Source organism: Eucyclogobius newberryi, unplaced genomic scaffold (genome assembly GCF_026437365.1).
Source record: "Eucyclogobius newberryi isolate DKJ021-1_F unplaced genomic scaffold, fEucNew1.0.hap1 SCAF_21, whole genome shotgun sequence".
NCBI lineage: Eukaryota > Metazoa > Chordata > Actinopteri > Gobiiformes > Gobiidae > Eucyclogobius > Eucyclogobius newberryi.
In genome coordinates, this window is record NW_027315846.1 from 3,809,487 (window position 1) to 3,836,162 (window position 26,676).

The following is a 26,676-nucleotide window of genomic DNA, read 5'->3' on the forward strand; positions in this document are numbered from 1 at the left end:
CCATGTACAGGTTGGCCACTATGGAAGAGACGGGCGAGCCCATGGCACAGCCATGAATCTGTCTGTAAAATTGTCCCCGGAATTGAAAGTAAGTGGTGTTCAGACAGATGTCCAACAGTTTACATATGTGTTCAGGTGTCAGTTTGGTCCTTTCCTGTAGGGTGGTGTCTTCCTGCAGTCTGATCCTCACTGCTGCTACTGCATCAGAGGTCGGGATGCAGGTGAACAGGGACACAACATCATATGAAACCATGAGGTCATCTGGGTCCAGTTGGAGATGTTTCACTTTGTCCACAAAGTTGTGCGTGTTATCCACATGATGTTCCGAATTCCCCACAAGCGGAGCCAATATAGTTGTTAAATGCTTGGCCACATTGTAAGTGATGGAATCTGTGCTGCACACTATGGGTCTGAGTGGAACCTCCTTTTTGTGTATTTTTGGGAGGCCATAAATGCAGGGCATGGCTTCACCAGGATACAGTCTGTAATACAGAGGCCGGTCTATCGCTTCCTCTTTTTCCAGCCTTTGTAAACAGTCTATCACTTTCTTCTTGTAGCCACTGGTCGGATCTCTTTTCAAGCGCTCGTATGTGGTCGTGTCCTCGAGGAGGGTGTGGACTTTGGCTTCGTAATCAGCTGCGTTGAGAATCACAGTGCAACGTCCCTTGTCTGCTGGGAGGATGTTGATGCTATGATCTTTTTCTAGTGCTGAAAGTGCTTTTCTCTCTTCAGATGTGATATTTGAAGGCGGTGGTTTGGCACTCTGCAGGTGCCGTGCATCTCCATCTTGAAGCCTCTAATCACTCGTTTGAAGACGGTGAGGTGAAGGTTTTAAGCAGGAGAAAAGATGGTTTGAAAGAGGAGTCAAGGAAGCTATTTTTGTTAAAAAAGAAAGACCTTCTTTAAACAGAAATGGAGGGCTAAGGTTTAATCTTCCTGTTATTTATAATGGGTTACTGAACCCCTGGAAAGGTAGAGGACCAGGACAAGGACATTTAGATGCTAATCAGGTACTCAGGGTGGTTGAGCCAGGGTCTCACAAAGACAAAGAGGATTCTAATAGCCCATTAAGATTCTGAATAGGCTAGCTCGGTAGATACAAAGGGGGGAGTTTCTGTTGAAACAAACAACTCTTTCTACTTCAGGAAGGCTCCTCCCAATGGGTGGGTCTTACCACAGAACAGTATTAATATCGGAGTTCTCGATCTAAATTCTTTTATTGACAATGACTCTTGGATGAGAGTCGAAACGTCTATTTTTTCAAACTGAGTCCAGATGACTACAACTGAAGCTTTTTCGACTATGGAACACGCCTGGACGAATGAGGGATTACACCGACATATGTATATGTTTTATGTTGTTTTTGATGAGTTTTGATTTGACTTTATATATTTTATGTTGTTTTTAATTTGTTTTAATTTGATTTTATATATTTATGTTGTTTTAATGAGTTTTAATTTGATTTTATATCTTTTATGTTGTTTTTAATGAGTTTTTATCTGATTTAATATATTTTATGTTGTTTTTAATTCATTTTTATTTAATTTTATATATTTTATGTCGTTTTTTATTTGATTTTATATAATTTATGTTGTTTTTAATTCGTTTTTATTTGGTATTAATTTATTTTTTAGGTATTCATTTATTTTTTTAACATATTTTACTTGTGCTTGTTTTGTACTCTGTGCAGCTCTTTGGAGACTTTGTGTTGGTAAAATGTGCTATACAAATACATTTGGATTGGATGATTTATGGACTCAAAAACCACACGCAGTTTTGAAACGGAGTGTTTTCTGAGGCTGAGAGTCGAACACGTGCGAAAGAAGTTAAATGCAAAGTATGTTTTGGACGAGGGGACGACGCTAGAACATGTTTAAAAGCTTAAAAACGTCAACCGTGCGGGTAGTGTGAGTCGTTCTTCGTACCTTCTCCTGTTTGGTCCCTATGAGCAGGTAGGTGGGGCTCTGGTCCGGGGGCTGGATCACCAAAGTGCAGTGCGAGGAGATGAAGCCCTGCCCGCCGGCCTCGTAGTCCTCGTCGGAGTCGCACGAGCGGTCCACCTCGTGCACCGAAGCGTCGCGGAGCTGCAGCTGACCCAGGGGCAGCTGAGCGGGAGACGGGGACGGGGGTTTAAAACGACAGAAAAGTCAACATAAAGACGCGTTTAGGTTAAAAAAAAAGACGAGAAAAGTGAGCGCTTCAGAGGCTTTTTGTGGTAAAAATGTAAAAAATGCTGCTCATCAAAGCTTAGCGAACAATAAAAAGCTGTAAAAAGTATGAGTCTTTTATTTTTTACACGTGTTTCGACTTATTTGGGGAAAATTGTCATGCATTTTGTTCATTTCTACGCTTAATTGTCGCCGTTGGGAAATTCATCATCTGCATTTGACCCGTTCTTCAGTCATCGCTCTGGGTCACGCCTCGTTTACGCTTGAGCGGATCAAAATTGGGTTTGAGTTGGCGCCGACCAGGAACGTCACAATTTAAAATGTTAGTATTTTAATTCAATGATTATTGTGAGAATGAACATTGCAATTTAACGATTATTTGCGATTATAAACGACCCAAAACGATGGTAAAATTCTACATTTTCTTTCCTTCTTATTTTCTTCACAATCGATTTGACATAAACAGCAATATAAAAAATAACTTCACATTTAGGTTTAGTTTTTTTTGAGGAAAGTGAGCGGAAAGGACTAAAATTTCAATTAATTCAACAAAAAAACGCTAAAAAAACGCAACAAAAACAACAACAAAAAACGCTTTTCTATCAATAAAAAAAAAATAAAATCACTATTATATTTTTTAATGTTTATATTGTGACCTAAATAATAACGATTATCAATTATCCTAATAATCTGGACATCCGTTGGCGCAATAATCAAAACACAACAATTATTTAGGCACCAGAATACAATAATCCTGTCTTTTTAAGGTATTAATCTCATTTTTTTTTATCAGTTCGTATTTCAGAATCCTACTTTTAAAACATGTATCTTAATCACAATAATCGTCCTGCAAATGTCACACAGAACATCCCCGGGGAATCGAACCCGGGACCTTCTCGTTGTGAGGCTAAAGCGGCAGTAAACATCGTGGTACAAACCTTATCTTCCTTGTTCCGATAATAGTGGAAGACTTTCCCGACTAAAGCGCACCACACCAGCTTCGAGTGCCCGTGTTTGACCTGCCACAGTCACAAACAAACAAACAAACAAACACACACAAACAAACAAAAAGCAGAAATCAGATCATAAACCAATAAATCGATCTGTCGTTTGGCGCCCGGAGATGTCAGATTATTGAAATGTGCGTAATCTGATTTCTTTCAAATTGTTCACACTTGAGACTATTTAAATGACACAAAACAAATGGAAAAAAGGCAAACGAATGTGGCAAAAAAGAAAAGAAAAAAAAAGGCAGATTTATTCTAAAGAACATTGCAAAAAGACAAAAATAACAGAGAAAATCCATTGCACGTTTTCTTTCAGATGCAACAGTTACTCTACACAATACGCTACATTACCATCTAAAATAAGATAATACGTAGTCGAAATAAGTAGTATTCCTCTTATATTTATATATTTTGACCTTAAAGTATGATTTGCCAATAGAACAAGCACATTTTGTTAATATTTCAAGTGTAGTAGCATTTCTTTCCTCATTTCAAGAGTAACGTGCAATGGATTTTAAAATAACTCTTTAAATCTGAAAAAAATGTCTCTGTAATTTATGTCTTTTTGCTATGGATTTTAAAATAACTGTCATTTACTGTCTTTTTGCCTCATAGTTTGCCTTTTTCCATTGTTTTTTGTGTAATTTATCTTGTTAAAAGTGTCAACAGTATGAAAGAAATCAGATTACGCACAGACAACTCCAGAAATCCGATCAGATTATTGTTCCATGAGTAAAAACAGCCGGTGATGCCATTTTAACACAATTTTAACCCCATTTTAACACCATTTAACATTTTAACTCCATTCTAACTCAATTTTCACAAAATTTTAACCCCATTTTAACCCAATTTTAACTCCATTTTAACTGGCACTGGTTTGGCAAAAGGATGACATCGCGGTTGGGGAGCAGCTGTCTGTCGGGGTCACCGGGGTCGTCGGGGTCGCAGGGGTCAACCGCCTCAAACAGACGCGGAGCTACAATTGCGCCTCGACCCGCGCTTCAAACGAAGCTTCCAGGAAACTCCACGGGGCTTCGTTAAAGGGACACGCTTCCTGTAATCTGCCCCGCCCACAAATGACTTTCGCCCACACTCTTGATTTGAGGCGTTTTGACGAGTTTACGGTCATTTAGAGCTGGATTGTTACATTGTTTCCCTGCACAGTGCTTTGTTGTGAGTCTGAAGGAGGCGGAGCTCGAGGGGAAAGAGGATCCGGCCGACGGGACGTTCCGTGGACATTCCTGCAGCTGGAGGTTTAAGCCGTGTCGCGATGTGAAAAGCCCCTCTCTCTTCTCCCTGGACGGGGGGAAACCAACACTCCGAGAGGAAGCGAGGGTTTAACTGAAGCTCTGATGTTACGAGAGCCACTACAGGTCTCAGTGTCTGGTCGCGTTATTGGGTTTGTTTGATAAATGTGATTAATCAGGTCAAAAAGCACCAATAAGAGTGGAAAAGTGAGAGTTTAAGAAGCAAAACATGTCGATTTCTATTCAATATGAGTCAAAAAAGCAAACCTACATCTAAAGCGTTTACTTAATGTTTAGAAAGTTTGTAATGAAACAATTATTAACTATATGTGTATATATATATATTAACTTAATATGCTCTAATTATTTTTTTTTGTTTTTTGTGTTGTTGCTCTGTTGTTTTTGTTGTTCTATGTACAAATAAAAAATAAAATAGCAAAAAAAAATTAACAAATACTTTTCTCTTTTAACTCTTTTTTTAGTTCTCAAACATTCTGTACGAAACAACAAACAAAACAAAAAATATAATTTCCCCTCTCTAACTTGTTTTGCAGTGATTTGCCGAAATAAATAATCAAGATTTTATGTTTTTTTAGTATTATGCCAATGGAATTTTGTAAAAAACAGGTGAAATTTTGAGACTAATTCGGCCAGAAATCATCGAACCTAATAATATTTTGAGATCTACATTAACAATTGACCAAAATACTGTTAAATCCCTAATTTACTTTCATTCACAGATAAAAAGCTCTTCACGTTCTGCTTTATTTGAGTACGGATTGAGCTGGAATGACTTGTTTTGGCTTCTAAAATAGGCTGGTGCCCCCTCTGGTGCCCCCGCTGGTGCCCCGCTGACCTTGGTGAGCCAGCCCCGGGCCGTGGGCTTGGCCGCGGTCTGAGCGCCGAGCGAGCTGCACGTCTGGACTCTGAGCAGGTTCTGCAGGACTCTGATCCACTCATCCAGGATGTTCGGCGAGTCCGCGGTCAAGTAGAACGTCTTCTTCTCCGTGATCAGCTGCGGGAACAGGAAGCGAGGAGACGCGTCGACTTAAAACACGAGACGCCAAAGGGAAAACACCAAAGGGAAAACACCAAAGGGAAAACGCCAAAGGGAAAACACCAAAGGGAAAACGCCAAAGGGAAAACACCAAAGGGAAAACGCCAAAGGGAAAACACCAAAGGGAAAACGCCCGCGGACGGCAGAGCGCTCACCTGAAAGGTCTGCGCTCCTTCTCCTCGGACGATGCGACAGGACGAGGTCAGTTCAATTTGACCCTGAGGCTTCCTGATGACGTCGCTCTGGAAACATCACATTTACACATTTACACCTTTGTTTCAGTTCAAGAATGCTTTTGTCTCCCGTACAGTTACGATCTGTGACACCTGTGGACATCTATTTTATTTTGGACATTTTAAATAATACTAAATAATAATCGCAATATCGATTCTAAAATACCTAATAAATAAATACATTTAAAAACACTGCTGACTTCCAGTGCTGTAGAGTTGATTTCTGCCTAGAGAATGAAATGGAAACTCAACCAAACAACTTTGAGCACAGAATTGCGAAGGTTGAAAGAATTATAATGAGAAATTGGCAATATACGAGTTCCAGGTTATTTTTTTGTTCTCAGTTCAGCAAAATTGTCTTTTAACATTGAAATAGATGAGCATTTAAGCTGAAAACATGGCCATATGTTATACAATTGTGCCACAAATTGTTTTATGTCAGTAATAAATACATTCTGTTATTGTTTTTACTAAAGTGAAAAGTGAATTTGTGATTTGTGAGGTCATTCCACAACTGTTACCTAGCAACCAGAATGTAAAATATAGCCGCAAGCGGCAATGATCGGCCCTCGCCACGCCGCCGCCACACCGCCGCCACGCCGCAAGAGGAGGGGGCGCTAACGCGCCCCAATTGTCCTTTTATCACGCCTACTGCTGAATCTGTGACGCTGTCACATCTTCTCCCCTTTGTTTTACCATCAAAAAGCAATTTTATTTTGAATTCTTGGCAAAATGTGCGGCTTTGCCGCACAGACACCGTGACTCTTTGAATGAAAATGTGGATAACTTTTGATGGTCCTGAAGATGAGTCTCACCAAATTTCAGGTTAATAGGGCTGACGCCCTGGGAGGAGTTTGTGAAAGTCTAAAGTGTAAACATGTTCTGGCCCCATTGGAATAACATGGGAGGTTTCGGTCATCGTTACGGCAACGCCATAACAATTATGACATGGGTCTCATTGACTTTTTTGATGGGGATGCTAAAATTGAGTTGTGTGTCAAATTTCATATAATTTCGCAAAACTAAACATTTAACCTCCATATAAAATCTGTGGGGGGCGCTGTGGCGCCAAATGAATTTATTTCACTTCAAGTAGGTTTAGGGCAAAGAGTTTAACAACTGATTCTAATTTGACGCAATTCGGACTTTATCTGCGCAAACGGCAGAAATTTTAAATATGGGAGATTTCTGAAATTTTAGTTACAGTTTGCGGCTTCGCCGCACAGAGACCGTGAGAGGTATCAATGTAATTTGGATAACTTTTGATGTCCCACTCCTCAGTAGCATTTTCACCAAATTTCAGCTTTTTAGGGCCAACGCCCTGGGAGGAGTTCGTAAAAGTACGACGTTTGGAAAAACTCCGAAGTCATGTTTAGCCATTTTTGAAGCAATATGGCCGACATTTGGTTCGGGGGACGGCGTTGCCGTAATAATATTTTTTACTTCTCTTGTCACCATCTACCTCTGCGCCAAATTTCATGATTCTACGATCAGATTTTTTTTGGGTCATTTCCCATCTCTCAATGCATTTTTGGTACATTTGGTGGCGCTGACGCGCCAATTTTTTTTATTTTAGAAAAGGGAAATAGCCAGAATGTAGAGAGGCACGATTTTTAGAGGTGTGCAAATTTTTGTGACTTTTCGTCAATGTTCACTGGGTGAAAAATAGGGGGGTTGGTCCCGAGAAGAAGAAGAAAGAAAGAAAGAAAGAATAATATTCCGATGCGAAAACAATGTTTCCCATTTTTCAAATATCATAAACTATACATTTTCGGAAAGCGCTCGCGCTTTCCTACCTCATGGTGTGGGTCCCTGGTCACTGACGGGTACTTTCGATAATTTTGAGTGGGCTCCGCCCACTTTGTGTTTTTGGCCCTCTATACAGTAATAATGTTCAATTTTTGCATTACATGCTTATATGCACGGAACATGCAAGAGATGGGGAACGTATTCGTGAGCTACTTAGCGCAAATGAGTGCTTTATATGGGGATGACGACCGCTTCGCGGTCGTCATCCCAATGTAAAGTGCTCGTTTAGTGCGAACTTTTGCACGGGCTTCGCCCGTTTACAACGGTAATGTTCCATTTTCCTACAACTAATTAGTATGCACGGGGCGTGCATGAGTGGAGGAGTGCGTTAGTGAGTGTTTGGAAGTGGGCGAGCGCTTCGCGCTCGATTTCGTGCGCACTACGTGCGCACTTTCGCAGCCGTGCTTCGCACGGCCTTACGAGATTAATAGGCCTCTCGCCAGCTTGTGGCGCTCGGGCCTAACAAGAGCCAAAATCCATGTAAATGACACAACGGTTATGATTTGACACACAATGACACCATAAAACACCTTTACATTTGTTAAGCGTAAACTGTCTCTATGTCGCATGTTGATGACATCACAGGCTCTACTTCCTGTCACTTTAAAATAAAAAATGTCAAACTTTCTTCACAAAGTTCAACTTAACGGAAGTAAAACCATGATAAATATTCACCACAGGTTCTACACCACCAAACTAAGTCAGAATTAGACAAACAGACTTTAAGATACATTTGTGGACTTTAATCTAAATATAAGTCATCAGCTGCAGCAGCAAGACAAAACTCGTATATCGGCTTTAAAAAAACACTCAGACCATCTCTAATGACAATGTGTTTAAAAGTCGTTAAAAGTGCGTGTCGTTGCCGTTGTGGCCGTGCAGCGACTCACGGGAGACTTGTAGTAGAGGATCTCTCCGTTCCTGAGCACGAACCAGCGCCGCTTCCACGCCTTCACCTGAGCGCCCATCTTCAGCAGGTAACCCGACTTCTCCAGCGTCTCCAGGGTCTCCTGCACACACATGACACGGATCTGATATAGTGTACAGAAACATGTTTGAGTCTGGTGTTAGCGTGTTTGAGTCTGATGTTAGCGTGTTTGAGACTCGTGTTAGCGTGTTTGAGTCTGATGTTAGCGTGTTTGAGACTGATGTTGCCGTCTTTGAGTCTGATGTTAGCGTGTTTGAGACTGATGTTGGCGTGTTTGAGACTCGTGTTAGTGTGTTTGAGACTCATGTTGCCGTGTTTGAGTCTGATGTTGGCGTGTTTGAGTCTGGTGTTAGCGTGTTTGAGTCTGATGTTGGCGTGTTTGAGTCTGGTGTTAGCGTGTTTGAGTCTGATGTTGGCGTGTTTGAGTCTGGTGTTAGCGTGTTTGAGTCTGGTGTTAGCGCGTTTTTGTCTTGTGTTGGCGTGTTTCAGTCTTGTGTTGGCGTGTTTGAGTCTGGTGTTGGTGTGTTTGTGTCTGGTGTTAGCGTGTTTGAGTCTGGTGTTAGCGTGTTTGAGTCTGGTATTGGCGTGTTTGAGTCTGGTATTGGCGTGTTTGAGTCTGGTGATGGCGTGTTTGAGTCTGGTGATGGCGTGTTTGAGTCTTGTGTTGGCGTGTTTGAGTCTTGTGTTGGCGTGTTTGAGTCTGATGTTAGCGTGTTTGAGACTGATGTTGGCGTGTTTGAGACTCGTGTTAGTGTGTTTGAGACTCATGTTGCCGTGTTTGAGTCTGATGTTGGCGTGTTTGAGTCTGGTGTTAGCGTGTTTGAGTCTGATGTTGGCGTGTTTGAGTCTGGTGTTAGCGTGTTTGAGTCTGATGTTGGCGTGTTTGAGTCTGGTGTTAGCGTGTTTGAGTCTGGTGTTAGCGCGTTTTTGTCTTGTGTTGGCGTGTTTCAGTCTTGTGTTGGCGTGTTTGAGTCTGGTGTTGGTGTGTTTGTGTCTGGTGTTAGCGTGTTTGAGTCTGGTGTTAGCGTGTTTGAGTCTGGTATTGGCGTGTTTGAGTCTGGTATTGGCGTGTTTGAGTCTGGTGATGGCGTGTTTGAGTCTGGTGATGGCGTGTTTGAGTCTTGTGTTGGCGTGTTTGAGTCTTGTGTTGGCGTGTTTGAGTCTGATGTTAGCGTGTTTGAGTTTGGTATTGGCGTGTTTGAGTCTGATGTTAGCGTGTTTGAGTCTGGTATTGGCGTGTTTGAGTCTTTTTTTGGTGTGTTTGAGTCTTGTGTTGGCGTGTTTGAGTCTTGTTTTGGCGTGTTTGAGTCTCGTGTTGGCGTGTTTGAGTCTCGTGTTAGCGTGTTTGAGTCTGATGTTAGCGTGTTTGAGTCTGATGTTAACGTGTTTAAGTCTGGTGTTAGCGTGTTTGAGTCTTGTGTTGGCGTGTTTGAGTCTCGTGTTAGCGTGTTTGAGTCTGGTGTTGGCGTGTTTGAGTCTGATGTTAACGTGTTTGAGTCTGGTGTTAGCGTGTTTGAGTCTCGTGTTGGCGTGTTTGAGTCTCGTGTTAGCGTGTTTGAGTCTGATGTTAGCGTGTTTGAGTCTGATGTTAACGTGTTTGAGTCTGGTGTTAGCGTGTTTGAGTCTTGTGTTGGCGTGTTTGAGTCTCGTGTTGGCGTGTTTGAGTCTCGTGTTAGCGTGTTTGAGTCTGATGTTAGCGTGTTTGAGTCTGATGTTAACGTGTTTGAGTCTGGTGTTAGCGTGTTTGAGTCTTGTGTTGGTGTGTTTGAGTCTGGTGTTGGCGTGTTTGAGTCTGATGTTAGCGTGTTTGAGTCTGATGTTAACGTGTTTGAGTCTGATGTTAACGTGTTTGAGTCTCGTGTTGGCGTGTTTGAGTCTCGTGTTAGCGTGTTTGAGTCTGATGTTAGCGTGTTTGAGTCTGATGTTAACGTGTTTGAGTCTGGTGTTGGCGTGTTTGAGTCTGGTGTTGGCGTGTTTGAGTCTGATGTTAGTGCGTTTGAGTCTTGTTTCGGCGTGTTTGAGTCTGGTGTTGGCGTGTTTGAGTCTTGTGTTAGCGTGTTTGAGTCTCGTGTTGGCGTGTTTGAGTCTCGTGTTGGCGTGTTTCAGTCTGGTGTTGGCGTGTTTGAGTCTGGTGTTGGCGTGTTTGAGTCTCGTGTTGGCGTGTTTCAGTCTGGTGTTGGCGTGTTTGAGTCTGGTGTTGGCGTGTTTGAGTCTCGTGTTGGCGTGTTTGAGTCTTGTGTTAGCGTGTTTGAGTCTTGTGTTGGCGTGTTTCAGTCTGGTGTTGGCGTGTTTGAGTCTTGTGTTAGCGTGTTTGAGTCTCGTGTTGGCGTGTTTCAGTCTGGTGTTGGCGTGTTTCAGTCTGGTGTTGGCGTGTTTGAGTCTGGTGTTGGTGTGTTTGAGTCTGGTGTTGGTGTGTTAGCGTGTTTCAGTCTGGTGTTGGCGTGTTTGAGTCTTGTGTTAGCGTGTTTCAGTCTGGTGTTGGCGTATGCTGTCGTGCACGGGTGTGGGCGGGGCACTGACCGTCCCGGCGCTCTCGCAGGAAAAGGCCGACGTCCTCTGCACCTTGTGTTCGGGCTCAGAGTAGTCGCTGTCCAGGGAGTAGGCGTCCGGGGGAATGGCGTAGTCGCTCTCCGAGCTGACGGACGACACGGACACGCCTGCGGTCGCCACGGCAACGAGGGAAAGATCCGAGCGTGGCCGATAAATGGAAGAGAAATGCTTGAAATGTCATGTAACATAGGGCTGCGACTAACGGTTATTATAAAGCTCAACCGGTCAGAGATAATCGTTTTGTTTTATTTCTATTACATTGATATTTTTCAATACTTTATCAACCAAATAAAGATTGAAATATTGTGAAAATGTACAAATAAAGTGTATTATTGCTGAAAATCTGAAATAGTTTATTCTTTTTCGAATTTGTTTTAATAATGTGTAATGTGTGTGGACGTTTTATTGCCTTCGTCATTTTTTTTTACTTTTCAATTTTATAAAACACAAAAAAAGAAACAAGAACAGGGAGAATATAAGAGACAAATATGAAAACATTATTAAAAAAAACATCTTAAGCATAATTAACGAACATACTGTGAAGTCCAAAATATAAATTCTCTCAGATTTGTCCAGTTTATTTTAAATTCTTCCAGTTTTAGAATTTTAAAGTCCACATTAAAATAAATAAAATAAATAAAATAAATAAAATAAATAAAATAAATAAAATAAATAAAATAAATAAAATAAATAAAATAAATAAAATAAACAAATAAGATAAAATGAAATTGAATATAATAAAATAAAATAAATAATAATAGTAACAATGAAAAATAATAATAATGGCACAATACGATGAAAAATAAATAAATAATATTACGACACAAGTCCAAAATTCAAGTTCCATTTAGTCCAAAGTTTATAAAAAATTTCCATTTCAGCATTTGCCTGATGTCCGTCCCTATGTCAGTCCAGTCCTTGACCGTCGGGGAGATCTGTGTCGTCCATTTCTCTGTGACGGCCTTTTTTCCTGCCGCTAAAAGTGCATTCCAAAGGTATTGATTTATTGCGTCTTACAAAGAGCTCGTCTCGTGTGAGTTTTACAGTTCAACGGTTTCAGCTTTCTGTTCCTTTTGAAGACTTTCTCAATTTCAAAAGATAAAAAATCTTAAATGCTATGACGACAGTTAAAGAATAAGATTACCGTATTTTCCGGAGTATAAGTCGCACCAGCCAAAAAATGCATAATAGAGAAGAAAAAAACATATATAAGTCGCACTGGAGTATAAGTCGCACCAGCCAAAAAATACATAATAGAGAAGAAAAAAACATATATAAGTCGCACTGGAGTATGAAATGCTGTTGCAAGTGTGAAAATAACAAATAATATCACATATAAGTCGCTCCGGAGTATAAGTACAAGTATATAAATATAAGTATAAGTCGCACCCCGGCCAAAACTATGTAAAAAGGTAAGACTTATAGTCCAGAAAATACGGTATTTTTAGTCACGATTTGAGTTGCTTTGATTAAATACCTTTTACATACAAACTATTACATATCATTGGAGTTGGAGAGTGTGAATATATAGATGCAGAGGAGGTGTAAAAACGCTCCAGTAGCTGACCTCTCTTGGCGGCCCGCGGGCTGCCGGGGACACTCCCCTTTTTGTCCGGACTCAAAATGGAGGTTCTGAGCGAGGCCAGGGAGCTGCCGTCGTCCTCCGAGCCCGAGTCGTCGTCGGGGAGCGGCACGCTGCTGATCTGTGTGGCTTTCTGACCCGAGCAACACAAACGCATCGTGAGGAAGTGTGGGAAACGCCGTGTTCAGAAGAAGAAGAAGAAGAAGGCGTGTGTTTAGGACTCACCCCTTTGAGCGTGGTGTAGACGGGAACGCTGATGTTTTTATAGACGAGCTGGGAGGAGGGGCCTGTGGCGGGAAACTGAGGTAAACCTGGAGAAAAGAGGACAAAATAATCAATTAAAGGAGGTTATTGAAATCAGGAATGATGTATTTGGGCCTCAGGACTCGGGCTATGGACACAGTCGATGGAAACCTTTGGAATATACTCCTGGCAGAGAAAACGCACAAACTGAGACGACGATCAAGGACTGGACAAGAAGGACATTTGGACTTAATTTGAATGGATAAACTTGACAGACTCTGGACTAAATGGGATGTTTATTTTGGACTTGATTCAATTTATTCTATTTAATTTAATTTGGATGTCTTTTTTTTGCTCTGCTATGTTCTCTCTGGTCCTGTTCCAGTCTTTTTTGTGAAGTTTTGTTATATTTGAATGAAATGAATAAAATGAAATAAAATGAATTAAAATAAGAGTGAATTAAAATAAGAGTAAATTAAATGAATTAAATATAAACAAAGTGAAATTAAGTAAACAAAATAAATAAATAAAATAAATAAAATAAATAAAATAAATAAAATAAATAAAATAAATAAAATAAATAAAATAAATAAAATAAATAAATCTAAAAAACGATAAGTGGTGGAAAGAAGCTAAAGTACAAGTACTGCTGCCAAGTGTGTGGGTCAAGTTCCTATGTCCGTGAATCCTGTTCATTGATAAATGGCAATAAACTTTAATCTGATTCTGATTCAAAGTAAAAAGTACGCAAAACTTAACTCTCTAAACAGTTTAAAGCTGAATTAAGTTGTTTCAAACCACAATCTGCATCTTCTCTGAGCTCCAGCCAATCAGAGCGGGCGATACACTGATGTTACTACTACTACTACTACTACTACTACTACTACTACTACTACTACTACTACTACTACTACTACTACTACTACTACTACTACTACTACTACTACTACTACTACTACTACTACTACTACTACTACTACTCCCAAAGTGGTACACACTTTGGGACGACTGGGACTTGAATTGTGCTCAGAAACTCCAAATTACAAATACTGTGTACTCACTTATAAACACAAGTACTGGTGTAAAAAGCAACTTTAACAGGACAATCAGCCACCAAAAAAGATACTCAATTACAGTATCGCGAGTATTTGTAACTAGTTCCTTTTCCACCACCGATTTTAATTATGCTACAATTAATAACCCAAACAGCCATTCAAGAGAAAACTTGAATGGCTTTATCCATTTTTTAAATGGATAAAGAATTATATTCGTCGACTATTTTGAACATATTATGATTAAGTAGACTTTTTTTTTTTTCACTCTTCAGCTAAAAAATGTGCCGTAATAATAATAATAATGCTGTCTTTTATTTTGAAGGTCTCTTAAGTGGGTGATTAGACTCAGATGTTTGTGCAGAAAGTGCTGAGTCGACTCGGAGATAATCTACACCAGATCCAAGAACGCAGGAAATCTCACTCAGTCTCCCTCTCCCCCCCCCTCTCTCTCTCTCTCTCTCTCTCTCTCTCTCTCTCCCCCCCCCTCCCCCCTCTCTCTCTCTCTCTCTCTCTCCCCCCCTCCCCTCTCTCTCTCTCTCTCTCTCTCTCTCTCTCTCCCCTCCCCTCTCTCTCTCTCTCTCTCTCCCCCCCTCCCCTCTCTCTCTCTCTCTCTCTCTCTCTCTCCCCCCCTCCCCTCCCCTCCCCTCTCTCTCTCTCTCCCCCTCTCTCTCTCCCTTTCTCTCCTCCCCCAGTCGTCTCTCCCCCTCTCCTCTCAAACTTTGCTAAAACGCCATCAGTTTCTCCTTCCCTTTCTCTCCTTCTCCTTCTTTCTCCGTTGCTCCCTTACTTCCTTCCTTCCACCTCTCTTCTCCCCCTTTCTCCTGCCTCCCTCGCTTACCTCTCTATAAAACTCCAGTCTCTCTCCCTCCCTCGCTCTCTCTCCCCCCTTTCCCACTGTCACCGCTGCCTAACTCTCCTCTCCCGCTTTCTCTCCGACCATCCCTCCCTTGCTGTCCTTCCTCTCTCCCTTCCTCTTTCCCTCCCCCCTCTCCATCTCGCTTTCCTTCTTCCCTCCTCTCTACTTCCTTCCTTCGCTCACTCACTCACTCACTCACTCACTCACTCACTCACTCCTCTCTCTTACTCTCACTCTACCTTCTCCTCTCTCTCCCTTTCTCCTCTCCCCCTCTTCTCCCTCACTTCCCTCTTACTTACTTGCTTACTTTCTTTCTTTCTTTCTTTCTCTCTCTCCCTCCTTCTCTTTCCCTCCTCCTCTCTCCCTCCTTCCTCCTCTTCTCTCCCTCCGTCTCTCTCCCCCCTTCTCTCTCCCTCCTCCTCTCTCCCTCCTTCCTCCTCTCTCTCTCCCTCCTTCTCTCTCCCTCTTGTCTCTCCCTCCTTCTCTCTCCCCCCTCTTCTCTACTCCTTCTCTCTCCCTCCTCCTCTCTCCATCCTCTTCTCTCTCCCTCCCCTTCTCTCTCCCTCCTTCTCTCTCTCCCTCCCCTCCTCTCTCCCTCCTCTTCTCTCTCCTTCTCTCTATCTCTCCCTCCCTTCTCTCTCCCTCTTCTCTCCCTCCTTCTCTCTCTCCCTCCCCTCCTCTCTCCCTCCTCTTCTCTCTCTCCTTCTCTCTCTCTCTCCCTCCCTCCCTCCCTCCCTCTTCTCTCCCTCCTCTTCTCTCCCTCTCTCCTCACGCTGCCGAGCCTGCAGCACTTTATAATCACACGCAGCGCTCTTCTTTCATCAGCTCTTATTAAAAGTGTTGCTCCCGCTCCACACCTGGCCCCTCCCCCTCCACCTAAGTGTTCAGGTGGAGAAAGGGGGCGGGTCCAGAGCTGCACAGGTGCGTGGGGGCGGGGCCATAGCTGCGGGCCAAAGGGAAGTGACATCAAACGTGGCACTGACAGACAGAGCGACCGCACACAGACTCAGAGACAAGGTTTACTCCAGACTCTGCACAGGACAGAAAACTGCAATAACCGGCAAAAAGAAAAGGAAGTAGCTGCAGCAGTGGTGGCTGCCCACAAGTCCGAAGGTTCACAAGTCTGAAGGTTCACAAGTCCGAAGGTTCACAAGTCTGAAGGTTCACAGGTCTGAAGGTTCACAGGTCCGAAGGTTCACAAATCCGAAGGTTCACAAGTCTGAAGGTTCACACGTCCGAAGGTTCACAGGTCCGAAGGTTCACACGTCCGAAGGTTCACAGGTCCGAAGGTTCACACGTCCGAAGGTTCACAGGTCCGAAGGTTCACACGTCCGAAGGTTCACAGGTCCGAAGGTTCACAGGTCCGAAGGTTCACAGGTCCGAAGGTTCACACGTCCGAAGGTTCACAGGTCCGAAGGTTCACAGGTCCGAAGGTTCACACGTCCGAAGGTTCACACGTCCGAAGGTTCACAGGTCCGAAACTCTCCTCGCGGCTTGTGCGCCAGTTAGGGACTGTCTCTAAAGTATGTAAAGTGTTTGTTTAAAAATGTGTTATCTTAAAAAATATCAAACATATTTAAAAAAAAAAAAAAGTAAAAGGTGTGCGTGATACCTAGAGACTCAAACTACTATTATAACTTAGCGTTGATTATCTAGGTTGGCAGACTTGGAAGCTATGGAAAAGAATCCTTGATTTTTTAAGAAAAATATTCTTTAAAAATCTACAAAGGTTTAAAGTTTTCAACCCAAAAGGACTATGAGTATTAGGAGTATAAATAAGTTTGATATTTTTTAAAAAGAACACATTTTTAAACAAACACTTGCAATTCGTAATTTAGAGACGGTCCCTAACTGGCGCACCAAGCAGTACTTCAGAGTGCAGCTCCCCGCACCGTGCAAGCAAACCTCCGGACTAGCAAACCTTCAGACTCGTGGGTGGTAACCGCAGCAGTAGCAGTAGGAGTAGTAGTAAAAGTAGTATTAGCAGTAGCAGCAGTAGTAGTTGATGCAGCAGCCGGGTGCAGCAGTAGCAGTAGCAGCTGCAGTAGCAGTAGCAATACTAGCAGTAGCAGTAAAAATTGCAGTAGCAGTAGCAGTAGTAGCAATAGCAGTAAAGTAGCAGTAAAAGTAGCAGCAGCAGCAGCAGCAGTAGCAGTAGCAGCAGCAGTAGTAGCAGTAGTAGTAGTAGTACCTCTTCCTCTTGCTCCTGCCGTGACCTCTGACACTCTCATCCCAGACTTGGCCACGGCGTAGATCCTGCTCTCCTGAAGTTCAGATCGTCCACGTCACATGAGCCGCACAAAGACAAAATGTGTAGATGAAGGAAAATTCTTCATGACAAACCACAGCACCGAAATCAATGTAATGAATAAAATGTTTAAATGGACTTTTGAGATGGACATAAGCACATCAAAATTGGGACTAAATGCAAATTGGGCCAAACTTAAAGCCCAGAGCAAACACATTTCCTGTATTGACCTTATTACGCCCCGCCCACTTTTCCCTCTTTTTCCCACGTGACCCACGTCATCGGCACTTTTACTGTTGTAATCGCACTTACTCCGGAGATCGACAGCCCTGTGTTCACTAATACAACCAGGAGAAGGATTATGTCGTGTGGCGGCGCCAAGAAGGACTCCTGGAATAAGGTGAATAAAGTAGTTGGAAGGCGTGGCTCTGTCCTCCGTCTCTGACCAGCAGCGAACATCTTTGCCACGGATCAGCGCTCGGATTGGTCACGTCTTTCCATCCGTTAAACAGACTGTAGCAAGTCGCGGCAGAGTGAAAACACCGTTCTTTTTTAAGACATTTCCAAGCAGGCGTTACCATGGAAATGTAAACGGATTGTTCTGCAGATGTTAAAATGCGCCGTTAGCATAGCAGTAGCACGCAGTCCGCGGCTAACATCGACGCTGGCATTCTCAAATATTTATATAATATCGGGCCGTCGGAGCACTTATTTCTCCTCCGTGCCTTCCCGTCTGTATTTGGTACTATATACTGTAGCTAAAAGGTGTGTTTGCGCTTGTAGTTGTTGAAGAGCGGGGACAAGAGCCGCTCTTCTCAGTAAACGGTTAGTTACGCTCGGGTTTGTTTGGATTTTGGTTCCTGGTCCTTGATAGATGGTGTTTGGAGGACTGGTTGGACTGGTATGAACTGTGCTTACACCCAAAACTAAACCTGCAGCGTACTGGGACTCAAACAGGACCTAAACCAAGCAGGTCGGGACCAAAAAGGGTCTCAAACCAGTCCATGAAACCTCCCACGCAACCTCTCCGAAACGCCCATTACTCCCCGTCCCTCCTCACCCATGACGGAAACCGATGTAGCGGCGGCGTGGGTGGCTTCGGCGCTTCCGGGTACGGCCGCTCCACCTCCTCCAGCTCCTCGGCGGCCGCCTCCCCCTCCACCACGCCCTCCATGCCGTCCGACAGCCCGTCGTCGATGTCGGTCTCCTCCACCGCCGCCTGCGAGAACGGCGAGGCGCTGGTGCTCTTCAGCGTGGACGAGGCGGACGCGGGGCCCGCGATGTCGATGTTCACGTTGAGGTGGTGCAGCTTGTCCAGACTGGGCTGCGGTTGGCTGTAGTGTTTCTTCACCAGCTGGATGCTGTCCCGCGGCGTCACCGGGGTGCGCACCTTCGGCAGCGTCATGCTCGACTGCCGCGGGAAGGGGTTGTTGGTGGACGGCGAGCGGGACAAGGCGGAGGTCGGGGCGGCGGGCGGCGGAGGAGAGCTCGGCCCGTGCGCCATCTCGTAGGCGGAGGACGAGGAGGACGAGGAGGACGAGGAGTGGAGGCAGTGGGAGCGGAATTTGGAGTTGAGCTCGTCCGAGGAGTTGTCCCGGTCGGAGGCGGCGACGTCGGCGGCGAGGGGCGGGTCTTGTCCAGGAGGCCGGCCCTGGGAGAAGACTTCGTGAACCGCGTCGGCGTGGGATCTTTTGTGATCTGAAAATACAACGTTCCAGTTAATGTACGAACGTCTATGCCTTTTTCACCAAGGGCCGCATTTTGAAACTTAAACGGGGCAGCGGGCCACCAATAACCTGACAATGTTGAATTTGTTAAAAGACAAAGTGAATCATTCCAAATTTTGCATTTGACGTAATTGCGATGAGCCTCCACACCTTTAATTAGACTTGGAACATTAATATTAGGTTGGTATAACATTAATATGCCTGAATTTTCCCAATTGCACAGTAAAAATAACTACTTTTTGTTGTTTGGGCCAACAGCAGGAAGCTGGAGGGCCAACAAAAATTGGTCTGAGGGCCGCATTTGGCTCGCGGGCCCTAGTTTGGACATGCCTGGTCTATGCAGTTAAATACTGAATACAACGCATTGTGACTTTAAAAATGTAAACAATCACTTTAAGTAGATCAGCTACTGCCTCGAGGTTAAGTTTTTATAGTTTTTCCGGACTATAAGTCACAGTTTTGGCCGGGGTGCGACTTATACTTATATTTATACTTATATACTTAAACTCCAGAGTGACTTATATGTGATATTATTTGTTATTTCCAAACATTGCAACTGCATTTCATACTCCAGTGCGACTTATATATGTTTTTTTCTTCTCTATTATGCATTTTTTGGCTGGTGCGACTTATACTCCAGCGCGACTTACAGTCCGGAAAATAAGGTAAATATGCTCTTACTTTGGCGTCTCATGTTTTACAACTTAAAGTACTGTAATGTACTGAAAACCACACAAGACACCGACAGTCAGGTTTCCCCCCGCTAAGATCGGCGTTAGCGCTCCATCTACTGGCAGCAGAGGGAGTTACCGTGGGGAAATAAACAAAAGCTAGCTGTAATGATCGTGATTTGACAAACGCTCAGACAAATGAAGTCACAAGGACATTTTAGGAAGGAGCAGAGGAGACGAGCTCGTAAACTAACGTGAATGAAGCTAATTACAAATCTAAGACAGTAGGTGGATGGTAAATGAGTGTTAGAACATCGGGATCAGGACGTACCCGTGAGGGGAGTTCCACTGGACCCTCTCGGTTGCCAGCCCTCGTCGTGGGGCAGGGGAGAACCAGGGCTGCCCGGGGGGAACAGGGGAGAACCAGGGCTGCCCGGGGGGAACAGGGGACTCACTGGAACCTGGTGTGTGTCCAGCACCGGAGACGTGGTTCCACGGGAGAACGGGGACTTCTCCAGAAGAACTGAGGGAACGCAAAGAATCAATACGACTGTTTCAGAGCGCATGAAAACAACCGATCCACGGGTGGGACTAGACCAGGACTAGACCAGGACTAGACCAGGACTAGAACAGGACTAGAACAGGACTAGACTAGGACTAGAACAGGACTAGACCAGGACTAGACCAGGACTAGAACAGGACTAGACTAGGACTAGAACAGGACTAGACCAGGACTAGACCAGGACTAGAACAGGACTAGAACAGGACTAGACCAGGACTAGAACAGGACTAGACCAGGACTAGACCAGGACTAGACCAGGACTAGAACAGGACTAGACCAGGACTAGAACAGGACTAGAACAGGACTAGACCAGGACTAGACTAGGACTAGAACAGGACTAGACCAGGACTAGACCAGGACTAGACTAGGACTAGAACAGGACTAGAACAGGACTAGACCAGGACTAGACCAGGACTAGACCAGGACTAGAACAGGACTAGAACAGGACTAGACCAGGACTAGACCAGGACTAGAACAGGACTAGACCAGGACTAGACTAGGACTAGACCAGAACTAGACCAGGACTAGAACAGGACTAGAACAGGACTAGACCAGGACTAGACCAGGACTAGACCAGGACTAGAACAGGACTAGACCATGACTAGAACAGGACTAGACCAGGACTAGACTAGAACTAGAACAGGACTAGACTAGGACTAGAACAGGACTAGACTAGGACTAGGACTAGAACAGGACTAGACCAGGACTAGACTAGGACTAGAACAGGACTAGACTAGGACTAGGACTAGAACAGGACTAGACCAGGACTAGAACAGGACAAGAACAGGACTAGACCAGGACTAGAACAGGACTAGAACAGGACTAGACCAGGACTAGACCAGGACTAGAACAGGACTAGACCAGGACTAGACTAGGACTAGACCAGGACTAGACCAGGACTAGAACAGGACTAGAACAGGACTAGACCAGGACTAGACCAGGACTAGACCAGGACTAGAACAGGACTAGACCATGACTAGAACAGGACTAGACCAGGACTAGACTAGAACTAGAACAGGACTACACTAGGACTAGAACAGGACTAGACTAGGACTAGGACTAGAACAGGACTAGACCAGGACTAGACTAGGACTAGAACAGGACTAGACTAGGACTAGGACTAGAACAGGACTAGACCAGGACTAGAACAGGACAAGAACAGGTCTTAAACCATAAAACCAGATTAAAAGTACTATTCTCTGTGACCTTTGCTGAAAGTGCGTCCTATGGATTTTCCACAGAGCTGTAATACATGAGAAATGTGGAACAGATTCCACGGGCAAAGAAAATACAGAAAGAGAAAACCCAAGAAAAATGAGAATCTGTCGCTATTTTAATCCAAACAATAACTAAAATGTTGGCTATTTTTGTGTCTTCTCTAATTACTGGGACAAAAGATCCCAATTCACTCATTCTCCTTATGTCCATTTTAATTTGGACCGGGAAATATGACAAAAAAACATCTATCAACAGTTCCCCCAATATTTTTTTTATATTTTAAAAACAAATGGCTTTTAATTAACTTCCTGCACATGAACAATACAGACTTATAATTACTATTTAACACAGAAATAATGGAATCCGAGCTGTGTTTGGAGGATGAGCTGTCGTCCTCTCAATCATACACATGGCCTGCGTTAATGAGACACAGGGAGAACGTGCAAACCCCACACACAAAGGGCTGGAGTACTTACTTTGTAGTTTATCCTGAAGCAGCACGATTTGCTCTGACTGTCTCTGATTGGCCGTCTTCAGCTGCTGGTTCTCCTGCTCCATCTGAAAGAAACATTATTTTTACTCATTCGTTTCTTCAATAATTTCCAACATGAGGTTTCATATTCACCATGGAGATGCTATTTTTAAGACAGGAATGTTCCACAAACTGGTATAAAACGTATTCTTTTCCATGTAGATGTAAACACCAAATTACATGTTTTTTGCAATAAAAATACATGTAATTGAAAAAAATGCCTGACGTACAGGTTTAAAGACTGTGGAATATTCCAGGTAAATAAATAATGTTTCCATCAGAAGATTCCGGTTGCTTTAGATCAGGCATGTCCAAACTACGGCCCGGGGGCCAAAAGCAGCCCTTAGACCGTTTTTTGTTGGCCCTCCGGCTTCCTGCTAAGTTGGTCCAAACAACAAAAAGTAGTAGTTTTTACTGTAAATTCAAGCATTTTGATGTTATATCAACCTAATATTAATGTTTCAAGGAGGCATCAAAACTGTGTCAAATACAACATTTTGAATGAATTACTTGGTCATTCGACAAATTTGACATTGTTGGGTTGTTTGTGGCCCTCTGCTCTGTATAAGTTTCAAAATGCGGCCCTGTGTGAAAAAGGTTACAATGTCAAACTTCAAAATTTTGCATTTGACATCGTTTCGATGCCTCCACCTTAATTAAAGACGCAATGGACGATTTTTCGGCGATTTGTGAACGCAGGCGGAAGTGCGCATGTGCACTCCCCCGTGCGGACCGATACAACACACACGTGCGTTTGTTTATTAGCGCAACGGATCGCATCGCATCTCTCGTCTCCCGTAGATTTCTGTCCACTTCTGCGTCAGCTCGAACTGTCTTTCTCCGTCTTCTTTTTGCCCCGTACACTGAGGGAACTATATTATGATAGATCAATGCGCTTAGGCACGTGGAAACGTGCGGACGAACTGCACGCGGCTGCAGGTGAGCGATAGGTGCGTTTTATGATTGATACGTGGCAGGACAAATGATTTATCCACGCCACGAGGAAATATGATAACAAATTTGCTGGAAAAAAATCGTCCATTCCACCTTTAAGATTTGGAACATTAATAATAGGCTGGTATAAAATCAAAATACTAGAATTTTTCCAATTGTACAGTAAAAACTACTACTTTTTGTTGTTTGGACCAACTTAGCAGGAAGCCTGAGGGCCGACCAAAATGTGTCTGAGGGCCGCATTTGGCCCGCAGGCCGTAAGTTGGACATGCCTGCTTGAGATGTTCCCGGAGGTAAAAGGTTTTGAGAGCACTGATCCCACACACACGTCATCCGTTCAAGTTCAGACAAATACGTCGAAAGTAGAACTTTTCTACAGAGAAAAATAATGCAATAAATAAACTGTTTACATTCTAGAATAACTTTAAAAGAACAAAAAAAGTAAAACCTGTTAAAACGGGAGGCAATCAAGGAACAAGCTGGATCAGAACTTTTCTGGAAGTGATCTGTTTTGGATTCAGGGACTAACAATCTGAAACTCAAAGTACAGCGAACGCTTCTGGACAATTTGCTCTTCACAAATAACGTTGCCTGATAATTGACTATATTTAGTTCGTCGTCTACTACTTAACGATTAAAGAAAACCGTTTCGTGCCTGTGTTTTCGTCCCGTTTCCCAGAGTCTTTCCCTCTCGCCGCTCCGCACGTTTAAATCCCATTTTTAAATCCCATTACCTCATAAGTACACATTGTGCGTCCGCCTCTCGGCATTCCCACAGCGTTTCGGGATTTACCGTAACTCAAACCGAAAGCTTCTGATCCCCCGAACCAGGGCTTTTCCCACAATCCCACGATCCTCTCCCCCTCTTACCTCTCGCAGTTTCACTGTGACCCAGTCCTTAATCTTGGCCGCCTTCTCTTCGATGATCTTCGACTCCTGAGCCCTGACCACGATCTGCGGCGACACGAGGGGGAGAAGACGGTTAAAATCTCTATCTTTTTTGGCGTTTTGGCGATAATCTCTCTCCGTACCTGTTTTTCCAGCTGGGTCTCCAATTGCGCGATCGCCTCCTCTTTCTCCCGGAGCTGACTGGTTAAGTCCCGGTGCTTTCGGTACAAGGAGCTCTCCGATTCGCTGGTTTGGACGTTGGCCGACTTGAGTTTTTCTTCCATGGCGAGGAGCTAAAAACATGCAAAGAGCAGGGTCAGAGTTTGAAGCAGAACTGGAGGAAATCTGACTTGTTGACCTGTTTCACGGTTAATACTTAGGTAATTATGGGTAAAATTACAGAATTATAGGTAAAATTGTACATATTAAACCAAAAAAATTACAAGATAAAATACAAATGCTACAAATTTTTGGGTAAAACTATATATTAAACAAAAAAAATCCCGGATTTTTTTTTTTTTTTTTTTACATAATTATGGGTAAAAGTACAGAATTATAGGTAAAATTGTACATGGTAAACAAAAACTTTTTTTTTTTTACATGATTATAAAAAATAATCAAATCAGAATCATGGGTAAAATTGTACACATTAAAGGCGGTATGGATGATTTTTCGGCGATTTGAGAACGCAGGTGGAAGTGCGCATGCGCACTCCCCCGTGCGGACTGATACAACACACACGTGCGTTTGTTTATTAGCGCAACGGAGCGCATCGCATCTCTCGTCTCCCGTAGATTTCTGTCCACTTCTGCGTCAGCTCGAACTGTCTTTCTCCGTCTTCATTTTGCCCCGTACACTGAGGGAACTATATTATGATAGATCCATGCGCTTAGGCACGCGGAAACGTGGGGACGAGCCTGACGCGGCTGCAGGTGAGCGATAGGTGTGTTTTATGATTGATACGTGGCAGGACAATGATTTATCCACGCCACGAGGAAATATGATAAAAAATTTGCTGAAAAAAATCATCCATACCACCTTTAAACAAAAAAAAATGCAGAATTAAAAAAGATCACTTTCCTAACATCAAATTCTACAACTTTTTGAATGAATGCATGACTGTCAAAGCCTGTTACAAACGTCAAACTGATTACAGAGAGCAGCAGCCGCGTAGGCGCTCAGGTATTTCACGTTTTTCAAGCGCAGGCTCCGTAAAGTGGCCACCTACAGAAGAGGTAACCGCAACGGCCTCTAATTAACAATTCAACAGCTGTGGAATTGGAAGGTGCGAACCTGTACAAACCAAAACTGTCCCGAGGTTTAAACGGCACGAGGAAATACTGTTCAGCGCTAGAAGCTATCGGGAACTTAACCTCCAACCCTCCAGATTGAGGCCAGACTATTTTTTATGTTACTGCTTAGAAGAAATAAAACTTGGTTAGCAAACTGTTTTAAGTGTTTTAAGTAGCCTCGATGAATACAATTTTTTATAGCATAAGGGGAAGTTAAATGTTTGCAATGTTACTGATAAGACATTGTATTGATTTTGCATTAGAAGTGAGTTATTCTAGCTATAATTATTATTTAATCTAGCATCATGGCCGACTAAAATTAAAATTGAAGTCGTTTCTGAACCCTTTAGAGTGCTAACAAAGGGCAGCGATCTTTGTGAAGCTGAGACTCTGCAGTTTTGGCTTCGACCGTCTGTTCTGCCGCTGTTTTATCCCATCTATGAGTAGCAAACGCCGTCTAGATTTTCTTTCTGTGTGTCAATATCGAGAAGAGTCAAGCTGCTGCTGATGAGACATTGACAGATCGATTGAGCGTTCGTTGGGTGTTGACAGTTCGAAAGAAGTAAAAAAAACGCTTTCAAGAATCGTTACCTGTTTCTCCGCGTTCTCAGCTCTTTGATCGGATTCGACGACTCGCTGCTCCAGCTCCTGCATCTGCAAGACATTTCAAAGGTTGTGGTTGGAATGCATCGTTTCTGCATTGGACACGTCACTATCGACTGAACACGAGCTGAACTAGCGGCGAAACAGCGAGGTGGAAGTCCTAATCCTCGACGATCGCTCGAGAGATGAGTCCAGCGGTAGTTTGACTGACTCTGAAAGGCTTTAAAACGTGGATAGTGTCAAACCGTGGATGGAAGAAGGAGGCGTCGTTCTAATTTTTATCTCTCGCAAACCCTTGGGCAAATTGCTGGCGTTCACTTTTCGAGCAGCGCACCGATTTAGACCAGCTTTATCGGGACGGCAAAGCAAAACAAAACAAAACAAAACAGCGTAGACCATGAAACGCTCGCCCGATCTGCTCTCATCCCAAAGCATTACACGACTTTTTTCAACTGGGGACAAATTTACGAGGCGGGAAAAAAAATAGGGGTTGATGACACTTCAGGCGACCAATCAAACAAACAAACAAACAAACAAACAATCTTTTCAGGATCTAGAGAAAAAACTCGACCAGGACATATCCAAGTACTGCATGAATACCACAGATATTACCTTGCTTTGATCACTTGCTAACATTTATTTGTATTAGCCGTAAATAAGCACGAACCGACTTAACATTTCAGCGTGGTAATATCCGTTATCGGCCGCAGCAACAAGATAATGGTCATATATCGGTCAAGTCGCTCTGGAGTATAAGTCGCACCTTGGCCAAAGCTATGAAAATACGGTATTGATGTGAACATTGTCATCTCCTTTGTAGTTTGGGCTGGACCTGCGCTGTAGTGGCACGTGTGTTCATTTTTGCTGTTTTTACGTTGACCAGAATAAACGGCGAGCGCCTCCAAACGTTGAACTGTGTCCCGTGACTACTCTACGCCACCACGACCATGAAGATGACACAACGCAGAACACACCGGTCACACACACGCAACACGAGCAGATAAAGCATAAAACGCGTCCTTTACGGTTGGTTCTGTTGAAAACGGGGGAGTATTTGTGTGGGAGCCTCACCTTCTCCGCCAGCAGCTCCCTGATCTTCCCGGCCTGCAGCCTGAAGCGCAGCAGCTGCATCTCCAGCACCAGGCAGCGTTTGTGCCAGTCCACCCGGGAAAGCTCCACCGCTCCCGGGTCAGCGCTGTCCAGGACCTCCGCCATGGCAACGGGCACGACGACGGCGGCGACGGCT

At 43.6% G+C, this 26,676-nt stretch overlaps 1 protein-coding gene across 1 annotated transcript in view; it reads right to left on the reverse strand.

Annotated features, from left to right (window-relative positions):
* Window positions 1-26,659, reverse strand: part of plekhh1 (pleckstrin homology domain containing, family H (with MyTH4 domain) member 1) — a 44,173-nt gene extending 17,514 nt beyond the window's left edge. The window contains exons 1-16 of the mRNA XM_072457878.1: window positions 26,502-26,659; window positions 25,419-25,481; window positions 23,679-23,828; window positions 23,518-23,601; window positions 21,638-21,719; window positions 19,713-19,904; window positions 18,044-18,681; window positions 16,927-16,999; window positions 12,807-12,892; window positions 12,567-12,714; window positions 10,970-11,106; window positions 8,412-8,528; window positions 5,635-5,721; window positions 5,279-5,437; window positions 3,107-3,187; window positions 1,926-2,105 (exon numbers count right to left, since the gene is read on the reverse strand). Of these exons, the coding sequence (XP_072313979.1) occupies window positions 1,926-2,105; window positions 3,107-3,187; window positions 5,279-5,437; window positions 5,635-5,721; window positions 8,412-8,528; window positions 10,970-11,106; window positions 12,567-12,714; window positions 12,807-12,892; window positions 16,927-16,999; window positions 18,044-18,681; window positions 19,713-19,904; window positions 21,638-21,719; window positions 23,518-23,601; window positions 23,679-23,828; window positions 25,419-25,481; window positions 26,502-26,645 (2,421 nt within the window). The 5' untranslated portion in view covers window positions 26,646-26,659. The remainder of the gene's footprint in view (window positions 1-1,925; window positions 2,106-3,106; window positions 3,188-5,278; window positions 5,438-5,634; window positions 5,722-8,411; window positions 8,529-10,969; window positions 11,107-12,566; window positions 12,715-12,806; window positions 12,893-16,926; window positions 17,000-18,043; window positions 18,682-19,712; window positions 19,905-21,637; window positions 21,720-23,517; window positions 23,602-23,678; window positions 23,829-25,418; window positions 25,482-26,501) is intronic.
* Window positions 26,660-26,676: the final 17 nt, after the last annotated feature.